The 22,314-nt window shown below is 44.7% G+C and overlaps 1 protein-coding gene across 1 annotated transcript; it reads left to right on the forward strand.

Annotated features, from left to right (window-relative positions):
- Nucleotides 1–9,435: 9,435 nt before the first annotated feature.
- On the forward strand, nucleotides 9,436–21,512 carry TBX22 (T-box transcription factor 22). Its single transcript, XM_072627449.1, has 8 exons — nucleotides 9,436–10,172; nucleotides 10,862–11,009; nucleotides 11,811–11,912; nucleotides 13,181–13,355; nucleotides 14,309–14,473; nucleotides 14,726–14,790; nucleotides 15,052–15,137; nucleotides 18,391–21,512. Exons 1-8 carry the CDS (start codon nucleotides 9,986–9,988, stop codon nucleotides 19,002–19,004), a joined length of 1,542 nt encoding a protein of 513 aa, XP_072483550.1. The 5' UTR covers nucleotides 9,436–9,985; the 3' UTR covers nucleotides 19,005–21,512.
- Nucleotides 21,513–22,314: the final 802 nt, after the last annotated feature.

Raw genomic sequence — 22,314 nt, forward strand, 5'->3', positions numbered from 1 at the left:
AGCCTGGTGCCTAATCTAACAGCTCTGTCCAGGACTTGAGGACACCTGAGCAGCCTGAAAGATGGTAATCTGAAAAATGCAAAATAATTGTTTGAGACCAGGTCTCCATTAGCAGACTTCCCCAAGATTTCAGAGCAACAGAGAAACAATGAACCATTTGGAACCAAGCTTCCAAAAAAGGGGAGATTCAGAGTCCAAGGCACTTATTTAAAAATCAAGTGAACTGGCTCCCCCCACCTCCCATTCCTAGGATCTGGACAGAACTACATGCCAAGGGTATTTTTCCAGCTCAATCAAAAGTCAGAGATGCCGCGAAATGTCCCCAAATTAATTTTTAAGGGCTCAAGTTCATAGAAGTATATAGGTACGTTTAATCGGAGAACTTTCCTTTGGGTTTGTAACATACAAACACAATCCTTTATTTTGTGCCATTTATGCATATAGCATAGGGGGTATCAGAGTGCCCACCCCCAGACCCCCTTGGGGATCTACCCATTCCTGCCTTGGAAACTAGCTTTATAGTCCTTTATATACATGATTTCATTTGAACCTCAAAGCAATCCTGTGAGGTAGGTTCTATTATCACCCCCCCCCATTTTAGAGATGGAGAAACTGAGGCTCCAAGAGATTAAGTAACATATCTAGGCTTACGCAACTAGTAAGTATCAGAATCAGGATTCAAATCCAGGTTTTCTTGACTCCAAGTACAGCCCTCTATTATGCCATGCTGTCTAATGGGCAAGAATAGTTAATTTTGCAATGCTCCCAGAAAACTCACTAAGAGTATAACGTTATAGATGAGTTAGTGGTTCACATTGCTAAGGGGGCAAGGTATGCCTTACATTTCCTATTACTTTCCTTAAAAGCTATATAAGCCAAATAACTGTGGTAGAAAGTCAGATTTGCCTCCACTGTCCATGACTCTGAGATTATCAGTGTTCTGTGACCTGATTCTGCAATACATGGAAATGATAGCTTGGAAAGGAGTTGGGACTATATGATTTCCCAAACTCTTATGAAGCTTAGTATATGTTGACTGTGGCTTTTCTAACTATGATCATTTCTGACTCAGTGATATATCATTGTCTGGTCTTTCTGATTATGGGATAGCAAATTGAAACCAATTTTTCACTGAAGACCATTTCTGCTACCCAGACAATATGAAAGATCATCAACAAATTCTACCCATACACCCATCCTCCAGACCAAATTCTATTCGGCACACTTATAAAAAGGATGGGGCAACCAGGACTTCATCCAGAGTGCAAAAAGTTACAGGGAGTTCAAAACACCATTCAGAAGATACACTTCCTCTCCTCGGGAACTATACTCAAGTGAGCTCCCCACTCCTGGCATAAAATTTCCTAGTTACAGGAATATACAATTCATATAACATGTATGTATAGGGGTAGGTTTTTGCTTTCAGTGGACAGGTAATGTTTGAGAATTTTTAAGTTATTTTTTAAAATGTCCAGAAGAAAGGAGAACATATGTTGTGTAAAAATGGAGGGACTGGGGAAAGGGTAACTATATCTCAAAAGGTGTAGAGGACTGAATTTGGAAGTACCCCCACATTTCATAGGCCTTTAAAGGTGGATGTAGGGGTAGGGAGGAGAAGGGGCAGGCATACTTGACATCTTGAAGAAATGGTCTCTGTCATGAAATTTCCAGAGTTTGTGCTAGAAGAAAAATCCTATGAACTCTGCCTCTAATGGAGCATTTGATTTCACTCTTCCTTAGAAATTATAAGTATGGAAACCAGAAGCAGAAGCTTGCACAGGTCTGACTGCCCTTGAGTTCAACAAACTCTGCTTCTCTGGGAAAATGTACACTTTTCTCCCCAGGCACATCAGATTATCACAAATGCAGAGCATCAGCTAAAATATAGTTGATTTCATTAATTTTTTAAAAAAAGCTTGTTGGCACTGGACTTGGAGGCAGAAAACCTGGGTCCAACTCCTGACGGTGAAGTTCACTAGTTGTGTGAATGTCGGCCAGTCTCTTCACACGGCCAAAAAATAACTTTGTCAGTTTAATTGAGTCTCAGTTTCTACATCTGTAAAGAGGGCTTAACAATATACTCTCTAGGAATGTGGAAAAATGGGAACACTAATGCACTGTTGGTGGAGTTGTGAACTGATTCATCCATTCTGAAGAACAATTTGGAACTATGCCCAAAGGGCTATAAAATTCTGCATACCTTTTGACCCAGCAATACTAGGTCTGTATCCCAAAGATATTGAAGGAAAAGGAAAAAGACCTGTATATACACAAAAATTTCCAGCAGCAAATTTTGTGGTGGCAGAGAATTGGAAACTGATGGGATGCCCATCATTTGAGGTTTGACTGAACAAACTATAGTCTATGATTGTGAAAGGACAAACAGGACAGTTTCAGAAAAACTCGTGAAGTTTTATATGAACTAATGCAAAATGAAGTGAGAGGAACCAGAAGAATATTGTGCACAGTAACAGCAACGTTCAACTGAGAAAGACTCAACTACTCTGATCAATACAGTGGTTCAAGACAATTCTGAAGGACCCATGATGAAAAATGTTTTCACCTCCAGAGAGAGAACTGATTAACCCTGCAAACTGAAGTATAATTTTTTAACTTTCTTTATTTTTCATGCTTTTTTTGCAACATGGCTAATATGGAAATATGCTTTGCATAATTTCTCATGTACAATTGATATCATATTGTTTACCTTTTCAATGGATGAGGGAGGAGCTGGAGGGAGGAAGATAATTTAGAATTCAGAATTTAAAAAAAATGTTGAAAATAAATAAAAATATATATTTTTAAAACTGCTGCAACAATAACACCCAAAATATACTCTCTATTGCCCAGGGTTACCATAAGGAATGAATGTAAAGTCTTGTAAATTGTAGCAGGAACAGACATAGGGAATGAACCTAGGATTTCACAGGTATAGGGAACTCCAAGATGAAGAAGCCTCCTCCACTAATGCATGTTGACACCTTCTCCGCAACATAGTGTTTAGTGAGTTCCTAGAGCACTGAGAGATTAAATCCCTTGCTCAGGGACACACAGCCAGGACCTATAAGAAGTAGGGCTTGAATGTATGACTTCCAGGTTCCAAAGCAGTCTCTCTATCCCCTACATCATGCTGACTCTGTCCAATGCTATATAAATGTGAATTCTGATTATTTTGGGAGGGGAGAGGAAATTGGGGTTAAGTGACTTGCCCAGGATCGCATAGCTAGTAAGTGTCTGAGGCTGAATTTGAACTTAGGTCCTCAGGATTCCAAGACCAGTGCTCTATCCACTGCAGCGCCACCTAGCTGCCTCAAATGTGAATTATTAATATCATTATTCTTCCCCAACCAAAGTCCTTCTTGGATGCCTCTTTGTAGTGTGGAGGTGACTGAGCCTGGGCCCTCCAAAGGTCTTCCAAGGGAACCTAAACTTTGCCCAGTCCTACCAAACTAGAAATGTTTTCAGCAAAGCCTGGCACCTGCATGTCTGTTGTCTAAGGCCCTACCCAGTTAAGGAGGTTGGGTACTCCACTGTATGAACATTGGGCATCAGAGCAATTCAAGAAGACTGCAGCTGCAGTATGCATACAATGAAGATCATAGGTCTTCTCAGAAATTGAAGGGTGAAGATTATCAGAGGAAGCCCTATGCTAGGTGGCACAATAGCTAGAAAATTGGGTCTAGAATCAGGAAGGCCCAAATTTAAATCCTGACTCAGACACTACTCTGGACAAGTCACTTAACCTCTGTTTGCCTCAGTTTCCTCAACTGTACAATAAAAACAATAATATCATTTAAAGGGTTGTTGGGATCAAATGAGAAAATATTTGTAAAGCTCTTTGAAAAACCCAAAGTGCTATATTAATGCAACAGTAATTATTATCATAGGCTCTGAGAAATGAATATGCTTCCTTTGGTCCATGCACTAACAGTCTGAGATGACCATCTCAACTGCAGATGGGTAGAGAAAAATCAAGATGCTGCAGTTTGTCTTCACAGTGGTGGCTTGAATGACTTCCTTGATCCATTTTTATTTACAGTATGCATAAGGCCAAAGGCCCAACTGAATTACAAAGCATATTGCCATACCACCCTGAATGAACCCCCAAGATCTGGGAAGCCAAAGCAGGGTCAGGCCTGGTTAGTACTTGGATGAGAGACAAAGCATTGATCTTGATGTAACCTGTGTCAGGAAGAAAAACACAACAATTTCACAGGTCAAAGATGAGAAAAAACAATTCCTTGGAAGAAACTTAGGAAGGTGAAAGAAAACAGTCATGCTAAGGGCCGTAATTACTGGAGTGAAGTCCAAGAAATCACAACTGACACAGCTTCTTTGAATTCTTCGGGATGTTCTGGCAAATGTGTGATTGTGGAGACTTGTCCATTTCAGTTTGCACAGCTGCCCAACACACAGGTTGCCCCAACTGGAGATGTCCACACCCTATGCTAGCACTCTTCAATTCCATTCTTCAAGTATTCATTGAGTGCCTCCTCTGTGCCAGGCATTGACAAAGACAGAAAGGAGCTTCCATTCCCATGGACTATTCTGATCACCCCCTCACCTCTCAAAGACTGCAGGGCTCCCCATGGCCTACTGAATGAAGATAGAAACTCTTGACTCTGGGATCCAATACCCCCATTAGGTGGCAAGTTGCTTGAGAGTAGGGCCTATGTGGCTTCTATCTTAAGTGCCCAGGACAGTATCCTGCATATACTAAGCACTTAATAAACGTTTGTCTAATTGGATTGCCTTTAGATCCTTAAACAAGTTCACATTTCACCTCTAACAAGAGCTCACATGTCCCTTAAGGGGCATCTCATACCTGCTGTAACTTCAGAGACATTAGATAGGGACCAGAATAAGGACTAGACCAGTAATTCTCCAGGCAGAGGGAATTCCCAGATAAGAAAATGCTCCCTACCAAGGCAGTTCAGTGCCTTTTCTGCAATTTACAATCTTAGAGAGCTGCCTAGAGTACTGAATGGTTAAGTGACTTGCCTAGGATGACACAGTCAGCATGTCAGGCCCAGATCTTCCTAGCTCCCAGGCTATCTTTCTATCCATTGTGACTCCATGATGACTCTCTTGCAGAGCCCAAGTAGTCCTACCTTTAATACATCACCTCCTCCCCCCCTCCCCCCCCCCCCCCCCCCCCCCGCCTCCATTGCAGCATCCTGTCTCACTTCCCCATGTCACATGCTTATTTTTCCAGGCTCTCTAAAGTCATCCTTTACTATGACATCTTACAATGAGGATTTCCAAATTGTCATCAGTTTCCCCATTCTTTTCTCTAATCTGACCATCCATGTGGACCAGGGCTGTTCTGTATTCTTCCACTATTCCTCTGTGGTTTGCATGGCCTTTGGAAAACTCTCTCCTCCAAAATTGTATAGGTGCCCTGGGGCTGAGCAAGATCCAATGTGCTAAAGAGACCATCCAGCTGTGGTGGATGAATTGTTGACCTGAGCATCTGCCACACTGAGCCCCAGTACCTGAAAGCAAAAGACTCTTGCAGCTGAACTTGCAAAACTATTGCGGAGGGGCTGATTTTCTGGGGGTGGAGAGGTTAACAGGAATTCCGGGAAACTACTCCCGGGTTCCAGACCCATTGGGATATACACAGGAAGAGCTTAGCTACATTGCTTCCAGCTATGCTGTCAAATAGACATTCAATTGGGAATGGTAAAGCTTGCTCCAAAGTAAGAAGTATCTCATCTCCAGATTTCACATTTGCTTATCATTATTTTGGGGGGATTTTTTCCCCCAAGAAAAACAGTTCCCACCAACCACAAAAAGAGCTCTCTGGAACATTAATCCAGAAAGGAACAGCTAAGACACTTTTCTGCCTTGATTTTAACAGGAATTCAACAGCCCAAATACATTTCCCCTCAGGCTACTTCCTACCCTCTACAAAGAATGTGAACCAAACTCAAGCAAGAACCTTCATTTAGAAGAGATCCTTTCAGACTTGCCATGGTGGCTGAGTAGAAGATTTTTGTAGATTCCCCCAACATTTTCTCCGTTCCATCCCTTGTCCAAGGACCTGAGGGAAACAGAGCTAAACTCGTTCCCACTGGGCAGGCCATCTTCTGGCCAGGATGGAAAGAATGCTTAAGGACTTCTTTGCCTTCCTTACTTTGTGCTGGCAGAAAGCAAGTTTCATTGATTTGTGGCCAAGATCATGTCAGGAAATGGTGTCAGAGCAATCTGTCTTGAGCTTTACCAAGATTTTCTTCATGTTGGGTCACATTTACACCATAAATAAAACTTGGCACTCCTATCTGCAGACATGGAAATATATTATAGAATATTAGGAGATAGAATTTTAGAGTTTAAAGGGACTTTAAAGATCAATGAGGCTAATAGATGAGAAATTGAGACTCAGAGAGAATGACTTACCTTAGACTACTGGGCTAGTCCAAGGCTTGAAGAGGGTGCCTCTTAACACCCAACCCAGTGGTTTTCTCTATTACAATCACACTGTCTTCCCCATTATAAAGCCAAAATGCTGTCTTCCCAACCCAGACCAGACATCAGTTCCCCCACCCCTGCTTTTTTTTTTTACTTCAGTATTTCAAAGGCACTCCCTTAACCAATGCAGATAGTAACCTTTTTATAACTTGGTATAAGGGTGTTGCTGTGGTCAAAAATTTTAATTTCATCACCCTGTGGCCAGCCTGGTGCTGAGAATCTCTCAGCTTACTTAGGCTGGTCCTTGGATGTCAGATATATGGTCCATCCCCAGCCTCTATTCTAAGTTTTTCCTGCTTGGAAAGACATGTTGGTGTTTGTGCTCCCCTGGCTGAGCATTTGAGAGCCTAGGATTACCTTCACACCATCACAAAGCATTGGGGATAACTTCACCAAAGGATAATAATTTTTTTCCTGAAAACAAATGGCAACCTCATAGTCCAAGTGAATTAAGTTATCAAACTGAGAGTCATGGAAGGTGTTTTGCTGGGGGTTTTTACTGATGTAATAGCTAGCATTTATATAAATAATTATGTAGGGTTTGCAAAGAGATTTACGTATATTATTGAATTTGACCCTCCCGGTGAGGAAGCTGAGGTAAAGTAACTTGTTCGGGGTCACGCAGCTAATAAAGATCTGAGGCAGGATTTTCTCTATTCACTGTGCCACCACTGATGTATCATGGAAAATAGTGAGTAAAAAGGTAAACGTCTTGTTTCAGGTCACATCAAAAATGTGCACTAAATGGGACTCGTAGCTGAGACTATAAGGTGAACAGGCACATTCCTCAAGATCATTCAGATACCGCAGTTGTATATTAAATGGCATAAAGCAGGCAACCTTGGAATAAGTAACACCTTAGCTAGGTTCACATCCAGGTCTGACATATTGGTAACTGACTGCCCATGGGCAAGTCACTTAACTTAGGAGTAGCCTCAGGTACCTCTCTAAAGACTGCAATTAAAGATAAATTGTTGATCTGCTTGGTAGGGGAGAGTTTCTAGGTCAGAAAGTTCCCTAAAGCAATGAAATCATTGACCAGATCCTCCCACCTGTGATTACTTTGTAGTTAGACACTTTTGAAATGAGGTAGAATATATTGCATTTTATTTTGGAGGCAATCCAGATGAAGTGACTTGCCCAGTGTCACACAGTTAGTAAGTGTCAGAGGTCACATTTGCACCTGGGTCCTCCTCACTCCAATGCTCTATTAAGACTCTATCTACTGCAGCACCACCTAGCTGCCCCCAGCAGATATTTTAAAGGGCAGTTCAATGACTGCGGTGTCAGAGGACAATAAGACGGTTGGAGAAAGCTCAGTTTCAGTCATCTACATACATGGGGGCAGCGGGAAGACTTGGAACCGTAGAACCTAAGTTCAAATTCTAGCTCTGCTATTTGTGTAACCTTATGCAAACTGCTTAACTTCTGGGCCCCAGTTTTTTTTATAAAATGAGGGGATGGGACTAGATGTCTTCTAAGTTCTCTTCCAGCTCTAGAGCCATGATCCTATCATATATACGGACATAGATGATTACATGGTTATATACATTGTCTCTCTGTCTTTTGACAATCAGCCTAGCCAAGTTCAGAGAAGATCATCACCAAGCTGACTTATGGGGTAAATAATTTTTCATCCTGAAATACATTTAGAAAGCATAGAAGGTTGCCCTTGTTATTCAGATGTGCCCCTCCCTCCCCCCCTCCCCCACTGATGAAATTACAGATCCTTGAAGAATTGATATGTAGGGCACATTAAAATATTGGATTCAAATGTGTGTGTATGGGGGGGGGAGGAAGGAAAGGAGAAAAGAAAAGAGGAGAGGAAGATGGGGAGAGAGGGAAGGAGAAAGGGAGAGGGGGAGAGAGAGGGAGATAGGCAGAGAGAGAGAGAGAGAGAGAGATAGAAGGGGAGAACAAGAAAGAAACAGAGAGGGGGGGAGAGAGAGAAACAGACACAGAAAGAGTTTGGTTCATCTAGCTATACAGATATATGTACACTCATCAGTTGAGAGCAGAAAAGTACATTCCCCACAAAGACTAGATCAGGGATTCTTAGCCTTTCTTGTGGCATGTTCTGTTTAGACAGTCTAGTGAAGTCTCTGGATCCCTTCTCTGAACTGGGCTTTTAAATAATTGAAGGAAATGTTAAATCTCACTGAGAGCTAAGTGAAAATAAAGATCTAATTTTTTCCTTATCTGAGTTGAGGAACTCGTTGAATTCTACCCATGGATGCCTTAGGGGGTCCCTGGACCCCTGGTTCAGAACTACTTGACTATAGAAGAAAGAAGATAACAGAAGCTTGCTGAGGTCTGCTACCCTGAAGGTTCATCATTTGTCTGTGAGAAAGAGAATCGAATTGGGACCAGGGCCATAGGAGGTAGGACTTTTATCGAAGAGCGAGATTCCCCCCTTCCCCTGTTGGATGACCCCCAGGCTTGGGCAGACGTCTCTCTCCGGCAGATGTATGTTCCCGACCTTTTCTTTCAAGTCAAAAACTTCAAGCCTCCGGATTAGGGCAGGAGCTGGCTAAGCTTATGGTTTCTAGCTCTAGGGCTCGCACTTGTAAAAACTTCCAAACCTGGGCAGCTCGAAAGAGAGCCCTGGGGTTCAGTGCACTGGCCATCCCGCCCCCTAGACCTGGTTTGGTTATCCCTTCCCCTGTTCCCGGGAACATCAGCCCCCAGCAGCCGCCTGCGCTGGCTAGCCAAAAACCCCGGGAAGATTTTTCTGGATCTGGTTAAACACTATTTGCACTTTTGTTGGAAAAGTGGCCCCTCGTGGGCAATTATGTCACATTTCTTTGAGTTTTACAATTTAATGTAAAACAGTAACCTTTTATTTATCCTAGACGAGGCCGTCTCCCTCTCTCCCCCCTCCTCCCTCCCCCTTCCTCCCCCTTCTTCTCCCCTCCCTCCCCCCCCCGCCCCTTCCCCCCCTCCCCCCCCTCGCCGCCCTTGCTCTGAAATGTCACTCAGCGTGCTCTTTTGCTTCCACCAGTTTCCAAAACAAACAGCGGAGGCTGCAGGCTGCGGGCCGGGCCGGGCTGCCTCAGTGCCTGCATCCGGGCGGGCTTACTGCTCTCCCCGGGCTGCCTGCCGCGGCGCCCCCATTGGAGCTCCCCAGCCGGTCCTCAGGGCAGGGCTGCTCCCTCCCAGGTCTCCCCTTGCCAATCTTGTAGAACCATTAGGAAAAAAAATGAACGGGGGGAGATTTGACCACTGATGGTCCCCACATGTCCGATGGGAGCAGGTTTTTGGTGTTTTTTTTTAGTCAGAAATCTCAGCTCTTCCCCAGTCTATAATGAGGAGCCTCAGGTCTTAATATTGATCTTTCTTCTCCTTTCCTCCTTTAGAAAATTTTGGGGAAAGACAATTCCATTTTCGACTTTTTGGATTTCCCCTTCACTTCCTCCTGCCCTTCTCCCCCCACTCCCAACTGCTCTCCCCTCCCCCAAGGATCAAGTGGAAGCTTCTCTTGCTCGTGTAGATTCCGTTGGTTCCTCCAGGGATGGCTTTGAGCTCCCGAGCTCACGCGTTCTCCGTGGAAGCCTTGGTGGGGAGAGCAACCAAAAGGAAACTCCGAGACTTGCGGGATGAGCAGCCGCCGCAGGATCTGCTGGAGAAAGGCGATGTGGAGGGAAAAGAGGAAGAGGAAGACAGAGAAAACCGGGTGCTGAGGAAAATCGAGGAATCGGGTCAGTATCATCACCCTTCTCCCCCCACCCCAAACACAGCAGCAGCAGCCTGCTACACCGCGGACGCCAGAGGTGGCCAGCCCAGGGAGGCTCCTTGGCTATCTTGGGTGGGCGAGGGCCTTGGCTGGGGGTCCCATAGCTTTGGGCAGCCTACTTCTGGGAGCAGCTGCCAGGAGAACCTGAGAGGGACTGAGAACCTGCCTCTAGGACAGAGCTCCCCAGATTCCTTTTGGGATGCACAGTTCCCCAGCCATGGGGAGTGCCAATGAAAGAGGGAAGGCCCTGCGCTAGGACTTAAGCTCAGTAGAGCTGCGGCCCCGCTGCCCCTCATTCCCTCTAAGTGTTGTGGGTTTGAGGGACAAGAGCGGATTCTTTCCCAGTGACCACGGTGGGGGTAGGATGGGGGTCTCCTTCCCTGAAATACTTCACTTCATTCGGAGGCAACTTGAGGTGGCCTCGGACTGAGACTCCTTATTTGTGTGACTGCTCAGGTTACTAGTTCTCTCTGACCATATTTCTTCCTCTGTAAAACTGAAGTTGGAACAGATGATCATTGAGGTTCCTTCCAGTAGTACCGGTCTGTGAAATGGGCCGGGACCTGCTGTCCTGGGGACAGGTCCTAGGCGCTGGAGGCAGCCAGGAAGGGAGAACCTGGAGCACAAACACCTTCCATTTCTGTCTCTGGGCAGAAAAGAGACCCAAAGTAGAAACTTCGACGACTGCTTTCTCCGAAAATCCGGAAGATAAAGATAACGTCCAGGCAGAGCTCCAAGGCTCCGAGCTGTGGCAGAGATTCCATGAGATTGGGACTGAGATGATCATCACCAAAGCCGGCAGGTAGGCAGGCCCCTGTTTCCAGAACCCAACCTAGGAGGATCCTGGGGCAGACAGCACCATCACTAGACACCTCCCACGCAGGGCAGGAACCTCTTGCGGAGCTATCTAGGCTCACCCTGGTACTGAGGCACATGCTCACCTCCAACTCGTGGAGTCAGCTTCTCCTTGAGAGCCCAGAGGCAGCCGCTTGCCAGTGGGTACTCTCAGGGTCAGTCCTTGAGCCCACTTCTAAATAAGCAGCTTTCTTTGCCAGTAAAATTGCTCTAAGCCCTGTCAGTTACACGGGTCAGGGAGTAAATTACCCACCCGAGGGTCAGAGAGATTCGGAGAAACCCATAGATGGGAGGTGTGCCTCGCCCAAATCCTCTCATTTGCACCTAGCTCGAAATTCTCCCAGTGTGCTTTCCTCCCATCTTGCTTTAGCAAAGGAACAGAAATACAGAGAATGAGTTGAGTGTAGGGTTAGCCCCAGATCGACTCAGTCACAATTTAAAAGTTCCCAGAGTTCACCTCTCAGAAACAATTCAAAAGAACCTTTGCTTGTTTGTCCCTTTCCCTTTTGGAAGCAGCTCTGTTAGATCATACACAGGGAGGGAGCCCTCCTCTTCCTGGAGAGTACCAACATTTCAGCCGATGCACAGAGGGACTCCCAAGCTTCTCCCGTACATTGCTTAGGCCTTTTCTGCCGCTAGTACTGAATCCTCTTCCCTTCGCACTTGGAAAAGCGAGGCAGCCAGCCTCCCCTCCGGCAAATGTTTTTCAAGGCCAGACAGAGCAGAGTGCTTTCCGTCTCTTCTGCAGGCGAATGTTCCCTTCTGTTCGTGTCAAAGTGAAAGGGCTGGACCCTGTGAAACAATATTACATTGCTATTGACGTGGTGCCAGTGGACTCCAAAAGATACAGGTAAAAGGTGGACGGTAGCTCAAGTCCAGCGACATCACAAACCTGGCAGGCTGCTTGCTCTGACTTGGGAACCCAGGATCCCCTAACAAACAGGCCGGTTAAAGCTAAACTCTTCCTCAGCAAGGTTTTTACAATGCAACTCCACTGAGCCGCATTGGCTCCTACTGGTCTTGCTCTGGTCTGGGCTCTTGTATGAGGAGGGGAGGGGATCTCGGCTACTTCCTTGGGTGCCATGCTGAGGACCAGGTTCCTGTCTTGGTGCTGGCAGGTACCACATAGTTCTTGGGAGACCCATGCCACTCTGAAACTTCAGCAGGAGAAGGGAGACCTTCATGTGTCCTCAGAGCTCAGAAGGGAAAAGGGACATTGAGTCTCTCACCGTTGTGCCACAGGAATCGGCCACTGTCCTTTTCTTTACCCAGTGACTTCCCAGGCATTGAGAAATCCTGAGCCCTTTCAAACCAAGACAAAGCTTATGGGCATTGCTTAGGCTGCCAAGAGGAACAGGTTTCCCTCAGGGGTTGACCTGGCACCGTTAAGCTTAGGACCTTCGGCGTTTGGTGTCAGTGGCCGTAAGCTGTGTGTCTGGTTGGCTGGAGCAGAGGCTATCCCTGGCCCTTCTCAGCCACCCAAGCATTACCCCAACCAGCCCAGGTGAGGGGAATAGGGAAAGTGCACCTTAACCAGCTAGCTGGGGACAGGGCTTGAAGGGTAGAGGACGGAGGCAGCTTGCAAACAGAAACAGCTGTTTGCTTTTGCTTCTGCTGTCTTGTTGAGTGTTTGGGGAGCCGGCCGCACATCTGTACAGTGTCTGGATTGGAAACAGTCCGTGAGTTGCTTCAGTTGCCTCTAGAGGTGGAGAGGGGGAGAAATGGGGGAGGCTCGGGGATCTCAGGCCCTCCTTAAACAGGCAAAGCAGAGCCAACATAGAGGACCCTGGAGGCGAGCAGGGCATACCTTCTGTCCCCCTTTCCCATCTGACTCTTGTCCTAGCTGAAGGTGGGAGGGATGCTTACTGGGGCTTATGAGGTGGCATAGATCAGGTTTTCCTGCGGTCGGTTCTAGGAAATACAAACCAGATTCTGGGAAATCCCCCGACGCTTCCCTAGCCCAGGCTTAGCGTTGCGTTCTGTTCCGACAACCTCCAATTACTGAAAGTTTGCTTGCTGCTCGCAACCAGAGCTCACTGTGGGGAGCCGAGGACCTTTCTATGGATACCCTACTTAGGGCCATTTTCTCCTTCTGACGGCTCCTTTCCCACATTACAGATACGTCTACCACAGCTCCCAGTGGATGGTGGCGGGGAACACGGACCACTCGTGCATCACACCCAGACTCTACATCCATCCAGATTCCCCCTGCTCGGGAGAGACATGGATGAGGCAGATCGTCAGCTTTGATCGCGTCAAGCTCACCAACAATGAGATGGACGACAAAGGACATGTAGGTGTGCACTCCGGCTGCTGGCTGCCGTTGGAGGGGGGGAAGAGGAGAGAAAGGGAGAGAGAGAGACGAAAACTACGAGGGAAATAGGGGGGCAAGGGATCAGCCTCCTTCTCCTATTACTCTAGCGCCAGAAAGGAAAAGCAGAGGCTGCCTGCCCCAGAGGCTTCACTGCCTCTGCCCCTCTCTTCATCCCTTCTTGGTGCTCTGGGATGAGGGAGTCTGGGACGTGGGTGTGGAAAGAGTCTGAGGATTGAGAGATAGAGGGCCAGGCCATAAGCCCTGAGGACTACAGGGAGGGAGTCTGCCCCTCCTGCCAGAAGATACCTAGGTGCTCGATCCTTTGAGCTGGATAATCTAGAAAGAGAGGACTCGAATCTCGTTCTCCCCCACTCTCCAGCATGCCTGCCAGAAGTAGGAAAGGAGTGGGGGGTAGGGGTGGCCAAAGGTGGAGAGGAGATCCTGGTGCCAGGGCCACCCTGAAAGTTGCCTGGCCAAGACCATGGTAAGCGCTTTAGAATCCCGAACTGCCCTCCTGGAGCACCGCTACAGCCGGCCTCTTTTTCCCCAAGCAACCAGATCTTCCTGGGCTCTCCCCTTGTTCTCTGCCTCCAACTAACTAGGCAAAGAGGCCTGGGCTGAGCAAGAGGGCTGGACAAGAAACCCAGGCTACTGGCGCCACTTTTCCCCCCAAGACTGAAAACGACTTGGGGGCAAGAGGCGAAGGGCAAAGCTCCTTCAGCGTCTCAGGGCTGGTTGGGGAGGAAGAAGGGAGAGGGTGAAGGGAGACAGTGCCGGAGCTGTGGAGTTCAAAGACAGGCAGCCGAGGGCTCGCTAATTCTTTTGATCTCTTCTGGGCTATGGAGAGTGAGTTTTAAAGCCCTTGGGTTGGTTGAGACCCTGGCCTTTCAGTCCCTGGCAGCTGCTGACCCCATGCCCCCCTTTCCCTCTAGATTATCCTGCAGTCCATGCACAAGTACAAACCTCGAGTTCACATCATTGTTCAAGACAGCCGTTTTGACCTTGCCCAAATCCAGTCCTTGCCCGCCGAAGGGGTCCAGACTTTCTCCTTCCCAGAAACTGAGTTCACCACAGTGACAGCGTACCAAAACCAACAGGTAAGGCAGACCCAGGCTGGCGCCTGAGAGGAGGAGCAGGAAGGAGCGAGTAGTAAGCAGGCCCAGCTGGTTTTAGGGGTCCTGTTTGTTCTGAGGAGACAGTACTGGGGTTTGGAGGCTTGGCAGCCAGACTTAGGGAAGTCTCAAAACTAGTGGAGCGAACTGAGGCAGACAGGCACCGGCGATGGGCTTTTTCTACACCTCTTATTCAGAACATTTTTGTCGCCCTCTCCTCCTTTTCTACCTCCCCAGATTACCAAGCTGAAAATAGACCGTAATCCTTTTGCCAAAGGATTTCGAGATCCCGGAAGAAACAGGTAAGCAAAGACATTATCTGTCGTGGGGACAGGGTGCTATGACTTTGTGCTGTAGAATAACAGATTAAATTAAATTTATTTCCAGCAAGGAGCTGGAAAAGGTACTCAACTGAGAGACAAAACAGCAAGACAAATTTGGGAGATTCTCTCTGAAATCTAGAATTGCAATAAAAGTTAGGGTATGGTAGGGATGGAGAAATCTCTGTAACTCTTTGCTGGAATCACATAAAATGTACCAAACGTTTCATTTTGCTTTTCCAGGGGTGTGTTGGATGGACTTTTAGAGACCTACCCTTGGAGACCACCTCTCACCCTGGAGTTTAAAACCTTTGGTGCTGAAACACAAAGTAAGTACATTTCTAACCTGCACGTGAATGTTTATATTTTAGCAACATATTAGAAAACCAGGAGAAAAAAAAATAAACCAATTCATTTTTGTGTATAACTTGTATCCCGAGCCTGGATAAGCCTGGTACATTTCAGGAAATTACAACTGTTAGGTCTATTAATTTTTTTTTTTTTTTGGTCATCCAGACCTATAATTTCATCAGCATGGGAAACTTTCATTGTGAAAACTCTGCTGATTCAGACCAGCAACTTACCTATAATTTATAATGACAGGGTTACAAGGGGTACTGAGATTAAGTGACTTGTCCAGGGTCATTCAACTAGTACGGGTCAGAAGCTGGACTTGAAGATAATTCCAAGTCTTTCTTCTCCCCACTATGCTACCCTGCCTCCTGGACCAGATCTTTTGATAGGTTTGGGTTTGTTTGTTTTTTTGGGGGGAGTTTGGTGGAAAAGAAATGAATTTTTTAAACCTCAAAGATAGACAAAATCAAGAGCCAAATAATTCTTTGTTGAATGAATGAACTCTGCCACAGAAAAGTGTGAAAGGCGAAAAAGAAACTGAATCCTAAGATCTCAGCTCTGGCCCTGACCACTTCCTGCCCTTCTTTTCTTTTGGCTCTGTCTGCTTAACTCATGTTTGCCAATGCATTATATATGTAAAGAATACAATGGGCTGGATATACCTTAACATTTAGGAATATTTGGGGACTAATGTGCAGAACAGTCCAGGGCAGTTTTTTTTTTTGTTTTTTTTGTAACATTGGCAAGTCTCCTAGATCATAGTTTCATTTTGTTGAGGCAGGGGTCTGGGAGGGACTTAAAAGCGATAAAAAAAGCTAGCCATGCACAGCTCGGCATCAGTCATTGAATGGCAACCCTCCCCCGACATCGACACCTAGGTTATTACTGGAACCCCTTCTTTCTAGTCAGTGAAAAATTTTCCTAGCGGCTTTGGGAGAATTTGAGCTGCAAATGAAAACTCTGATTTTACATTTGGGGGAGGGAGGGGTCGGGAGACCACAATGTTGTCTTCAAGATGTTCAGGAAATACTGGCTTTTCTGTTCCTGATTTTGGATACTTTTAGGGAAAGAATTAGCACAGGGCTTGACACATAGTAGGCTCTTAAAAACTCGATTTGGTGAAAGGACAAAAAATAAGCATGTTTGCCTGCCTATATTCATTATATGTGCAGAACAGCTTATCTCCCAAGGTTTAGAAGAAACTTAGAACTATAGCTGACATTAGATTTGCAAAATGTTTCACATCCAGGATAATGGTTACTTATGGTACTGAGTAAAATGTCAGAATGGAAAATATGTAATCTGTTTCAATACATGAGAAAATTTAGCACAGTGTCATTGATCCTAAGAGAAACCAGGGGATACTGTTTGGCTAAAACTATTTTTTAGCTTTTCTAGAGGGAAGAAAAAAAATACTCCCAATTGTTATTTATTTCACCTAAAGCTCAAGGCAAAGTTCTTAACAGTCGGCAAATAGTGATGGAAACTGTAGCACATTAATTGACTAAATACACCTCTGACATTTGCAAAGTTGGGTAATCAGGTAGTAAACAAGCTTTCCATATTCTGGTAGTAAACAAGCTTTCCATATTCTGGTAGTAAACAAGCTTTCCATTTTCTGACTTGGGCTACTAGTCAGGCTAATCAGAGCTGACGGGAGATTTCTGGCAGAAGATAGATCTTCTATGGGAATCTCTGGTGGTCTTCCCAGGATCCATGGAGAGATTTCAGGGGTTCCATGAATTCAGAAAGGAACAAAGTTATGTGTATTTTTTCAATGCAGTTGATTTCCTTTGTAATCCTACTTTTTACTATATACATTTAAAAAACACAGATTTCTTATCATTATTATTACTGAAATGATTATTTGGAGGAATCCATAGATCTCACCAGCAACCCAAATGGATCCATGACACAAAAAATACAAAGAATTCCTGTCGTCAGGTGATGCCACTAAAGCCACTGAACATGGGGCCTCAATTTCACTGGCTAGTGGTACCTGAGCCACACTAATCTACAGATCACTCTCACCGACCTTACTCTTTAGAGTAGTATAGGTCATTTGAAAGCCTTAGCCTGGCTAGTACCTTTTAAACAGTACAACACATAAGGAGACAAAAAGAAACAAAACCAATCTCTCCAAAATATTACTAGTTGCAGTAATAAAGAAAAAACACCAAAGTCACTCATTCATTGAGGGGGTGTGTGCTGAAATACAGTTTTCCCCATTGTTTAATTTCACTATTAGTCTCAAAATTGTGACAAAGAGAAACATTCTAATTTTTCAAAAGAGGTTTTTTTCTTTCTGTTGTCATATCAGAGCTTCAGTTTCCATGAGTGGAGGTAATTGTTAACTAGTGGTTGTGACTAGACATATCAGCTAGATTGGGAGTGTGGGAGAAACCAAACTGATTCCAATCAATAATGAGTCATGATTGAATCCAAATTTATTTTGATGTTTAAGTGTTTGGAAGTATTTTTAATAACCATGTGTGTGGACTTGCCTGAAAGCTTCCTAAATTTAATAAGCCAGATAACTGGGAGATCACAGTGCAGCATAACCTAACAGAAAAGCTTCACTTCTCCTTGGTGTTTTGTAACAGCAACATGTCTCGACTTTTTGAGTTAAGTCAGTTTTAGGGACAGAAAGACTATGGTGGGAAATATGGTGCCATGATTTTTTAAAGCACATATGAACTGAATATGTTTGGTTTCAGAAAGGAAAATAATAATCAGATAGAATGGAATGGTGACCTTTCAAATGTTTGAGACAGACAGCTTTTATCCAGTAGATTTGATGTTTATGAGATGCCAAAACCACCTGTCATTTTGGGCCAGTACCTTTCAAAACAATTTGTCAATCCACTGAAAAAAGAAATCAAGCTAGTTATTCTTCGGAATTAAAAACTCCTTTCCCTCTCAATACACATAGGCTCTAAGAGTCATAACAGATTTCATCTGTGAACCCTAGCATTAGCAGAAGTTACAGGATTAGCTGGAACTCAGGGGTCACCTCGTCTCACTTACTCACTCATTACTAATAAAGGAACTGAGGCCCAGAAGAGGGAAGTGACTCACCCAAAGTCACAAAGTGCCAGAGCCAGATTTTGAACATAGATCCTCTGATTCCGAATCTCTGTGCCAGCTTCCTCTCAGAATGGGAGTGTTCATAAAAGTCTATTGAGGATTCCCAGGGATCGGTATTTTCATTGCCTTTGTCTCCCTCAGGTGGAAGCAGCAGTGGCTCCTCCCCAGTGACCTCCAATGGTGGGCCTCCATCTCCTCTGAACTCCTTCCTTTCTCCACCTTGCTCACCACCAGCATTTCACCTATCATCCAGCACCCTCGGAATGCCCTGCTCAGAAACCTACTTACACAACTTCAGCTTGCCTCTTTGCTACAAGATTTGCCCAAGTAATCTTTTGAGAACACCACCTCTTGTATTTCCCACTCCTGAAAAGCCTGGAAGCACCAATCCTCATTCTCTGTCTCCTTTCATGATGGAGGTACCCATGTTATCTTCTCTGGGAATCCCCAATTTAAAAAATGGCAGAGCTGAAGACTTAAGTGGGCAGTGTCTGCAAATGCCCCATCCTGCCAATCCAGTGTTGTATGGGCTACATGCACCTGCAAATATGTTCCCATCAGCCCCCATTGCCCGAGAAGCCTTTGGCTGTTCTTTACACCCTTCCTATGGCTTTTATGGCTATAACTTCCCCATGCCATCCAGACTGATGAATGCAGCTAGCCATTTTCGAGTGAATCATGGCATCTCATCTTCCTATCGAGATGGCAGATGCAACCACTCTCACTGGCATCCAACAATTAACCACTGCCTCTAATGTAACTTTGCAAGTTCAGAGAAGGACATATCCTTATTCAGGGCACCACCAACAGAAGCTGGTGAAAAGGACCTTGACACCTCCAATGCTACGTTATTCGAAGCCATTGCTCTGTCCTGAAGTTCCTTACCCTAAAGGGATCAGATGAGAATCTTGTACTTTACAGTAAGCACACCAGAGAAAGAAGATTTGAAGAAATAACACAGGATTTTCCAAGCTGACTTTAGGGGAGAGAGATCCCATGAACTGGACTTTGTGTATTCTACCGATCCCCACTTACACTAGAACCGGACCTGCCTTTTGCCCTTTTGTTGAGGCACATTCTGTCTCCTTCCACAAATGGATTTACTTCTCATGGTGTTCAGTACAGAGCAAAGGCGTTTCCTGTGATAACCTCTGTGGCCATTCTGGAAGGGGATTCAAGTGTCCTTGCAAGCTGTTCATTTGCACTCCACTGCTAAAGCCCTGCTAGCAACTTCATTGGGAAGGGACAAACGAGGACAAAAGGTTTTAGATTTTTCATGAAACTCTGTAGCTGCTCCCTTTAATTACCTTGATGATAAAATCTGAACATTTAATGCTGAAGGAAAGCAAGATAAATGAAAAGCAAAACCTTCTGAAATAGATCTGATCTCTGGTTTCCTTTTATTTGTTTGGGAATCATTCCGACATGAAGCATGTTTACTTGTGCCCTTAACTCACTTGCTATCTTAGACAGACTCTTGCCAAAAAGAAAAAAAAAAGAAGTGACTGAAATTCTCCATGAAGAAGAATGAGAGAGTTTGACTGAAGGGAGGGGTGAAGACATTTGAGTCCACAAATATGAAAATGGCATGAAATTGGTTGAATCTTACCTTGATGTGTAATTTATGGTGAAATAGACTAGATAAAAGGAATAGCAAAAAGAGTGTAAATAATACGTACTTGTCTTAAGCTTATAAATCTTGCATTTTACCCCTCATGTGATCTTAAAATGCCTTTCATATACATGTTGAAAGAAGTATATGGATAATCTAGCAAAGGGATGTGAAGACAAATCCAATTTTCATATCTCGTGGCACTAGGTCTAGTCATTTTATTAAGGAGAGGCCCACTACCTTGAAAGGGCCTGCTATAACTTTGAATAAGGCCATGTCCCTCCACCCCCCCACCCCAACTTTCTCAGCAAATATGACCTAGAAAGACATTCTTGTTGTTTGGTCATTTCAATCATGCCCATCTCTTCATGACTCCATTTGGGATTTTCTTGACCAAGATACTGGAGAGGTTTACCATTTCCTTCTCCAGCTCATTTTACAGATGAGGAAACTGAGGCAAAGAGAGTGAAGTGACTTGCCCAAGGTTATATCTGTCTTTTATTGCATATTGAACTGTTACTCCTTCCAAAGTATACATCTGATACAGAAGTGCCTTTCAAAAAAAAAACCTACTGCAAGTTTTATTTCAGGGTAGGGATAGGGAGGAAGAAGTCAGACTACTGAGGTATTGAGATTGAATAGTCATTTGAGAAGAATTCATATATGGGGCCTAGACAAAAGCAGTATCTATGGCAAGGTGTTGTTCAATTGTTTTTCAGCTGTGCCTAACTATTTATAACCCCATTTGGGGTTTACTTGGCGGAGATACTGGAATGGTCTGCCAGTTCATTGTCTAGCGCATTTTACAGATGAGGAAACAGAAGCAAATGGGGTTAAGTGACTTGCCCAGGGTCACAGAGCTAGTCAGTGTCAGAAGCCAGATTTGAATTCAGGAAAGAGGAGTCTTCCTGACTTCATGCCCAGTGCCCTATCCACCATGCCACCTAGCTGCCCTGTATGCTAAGGTAGATGCTACAATATCACCCAGAACCAGAAACTGTTCAGACAGGCTTTGAAGATTCAGAGTTTGGAGGTGGGGGCTAATTGTTAACTGAGGAAAATCTTGTGAATCCTTGACACAGAGACAGCTATGAGAGTACAATGACCCCGATACCCAAGGGATCATATGCGAGACCCTCAGGCATCACTGAGAGAAGGCATTTATCTAACTGAAGGATGAACTAAACAATTCTGAAAAGCTCTGGCTTCCTTTTTGGGGGGTGGAGAGTGAGGGGGAGGTGCTGTACAGTTTGAGAATGGCTCAGCTTACTGAGTTGTTACCCAGAGAAAACTTGATAATTGGCTGCACTGAGACAAGAAGGAAGAGAAAAGGGCGGCATTGTCCAGATAAAGGGAGGTACGTTAACTTTTTACTTCTGGCATTCCATGATTTCGGTTATTATATCATAGGGCCATAAGATTTAGAATTGGCAAGAACTAGGATCTCATCTACTCTCACTTTACAGAGAGGGAAAATGAGGCCCCAGAAGGGAAGTTACCCATCTAAAAGTTCAAGAGGATCATAGGAAGAGGACCTTAAGGGATTGACAGTATAGCTTCCTGCCTCTGAGCAGGCATAAATTTAGCAGCTACTCCAGCTTAAAAGTGCTTTGTATATAGCAGGTGCATAATAAAGGCTTATTGATTTGAATTCTCTCTTCATGGTGTTTCCTATCCCGCAACAAGGATTCTTCCCTCCTCATCTCCCTTACAATCAATTGAGATATCAACGTATACTAGAGAAACGACCACTTCCTTTGGAATCAAGGACAATGTCATTGCCACAACAGATCCTGGTCTTGTTTTGGAAATTTGGCATCCTGTTGACTTCAGCATCACAAGCCAACTATCAAATGTCTTAGCCTAAATGGCAAAGACAAAAGAGACTCCGTTTAGCTCAACATGAGATACTTGATTCAGGTAATATCCTAATGAGGACTAACTGGGCTATCCCCTTTCTGATGTAGAAAAAAAATTTAAATACCGAAAACAACCATTCCCTCTCTCAAAGGAATATAGTTAACCCTCTTCCGCTCTTCTGTTTAAACTACCTGCTTTATTCAGTTGAGCACCTCTCTAACGTTCTCCTTCTGAAACTGATCTGACTAAGGGACTTGATCAAAAGAAGTCCAGGGCAGAAACATTTTCCTTTAGATCTATAATAACTCAGGAAGGGAGTGGGGAAATAAATAGATGATTGTCTTTGGCTATCCAACTTTCAGGTCAATTCTGATCTGTCATGGGACTGGTTAATATGTATGCATTAAAAGCCTCTAACATTGAATGGGTTAGCTGAGCATTGACCCAAAGTGGCCGAATCCTCTTTGGAAAGCTAAAATTTGAAAGCACCCCAAGCCCACTAACATGACTTCACTTCATTATGCTGTAAGCACAAAGATAATTGTTTCAAAGCAGAGAGATGCCTCCTTTCTTCATTGTTGAGATGGTAGATG

Source organism: Notamacropus eugenii, chromosome X (assembly GCF_028372415.1).
Source record: "Notamacropus eugenii isolate mMacEug1 chromosome X, mMacEug1.pri_v2, whole genome shotgun sequence".
Taxonomy (NCBI): domain Eukaryota; kingdom Metazoa; phylum Chordata; class Mammalia; order Diprotodontia; family Macropodidae; genus Notamacropus; species Notamacropus eugenii.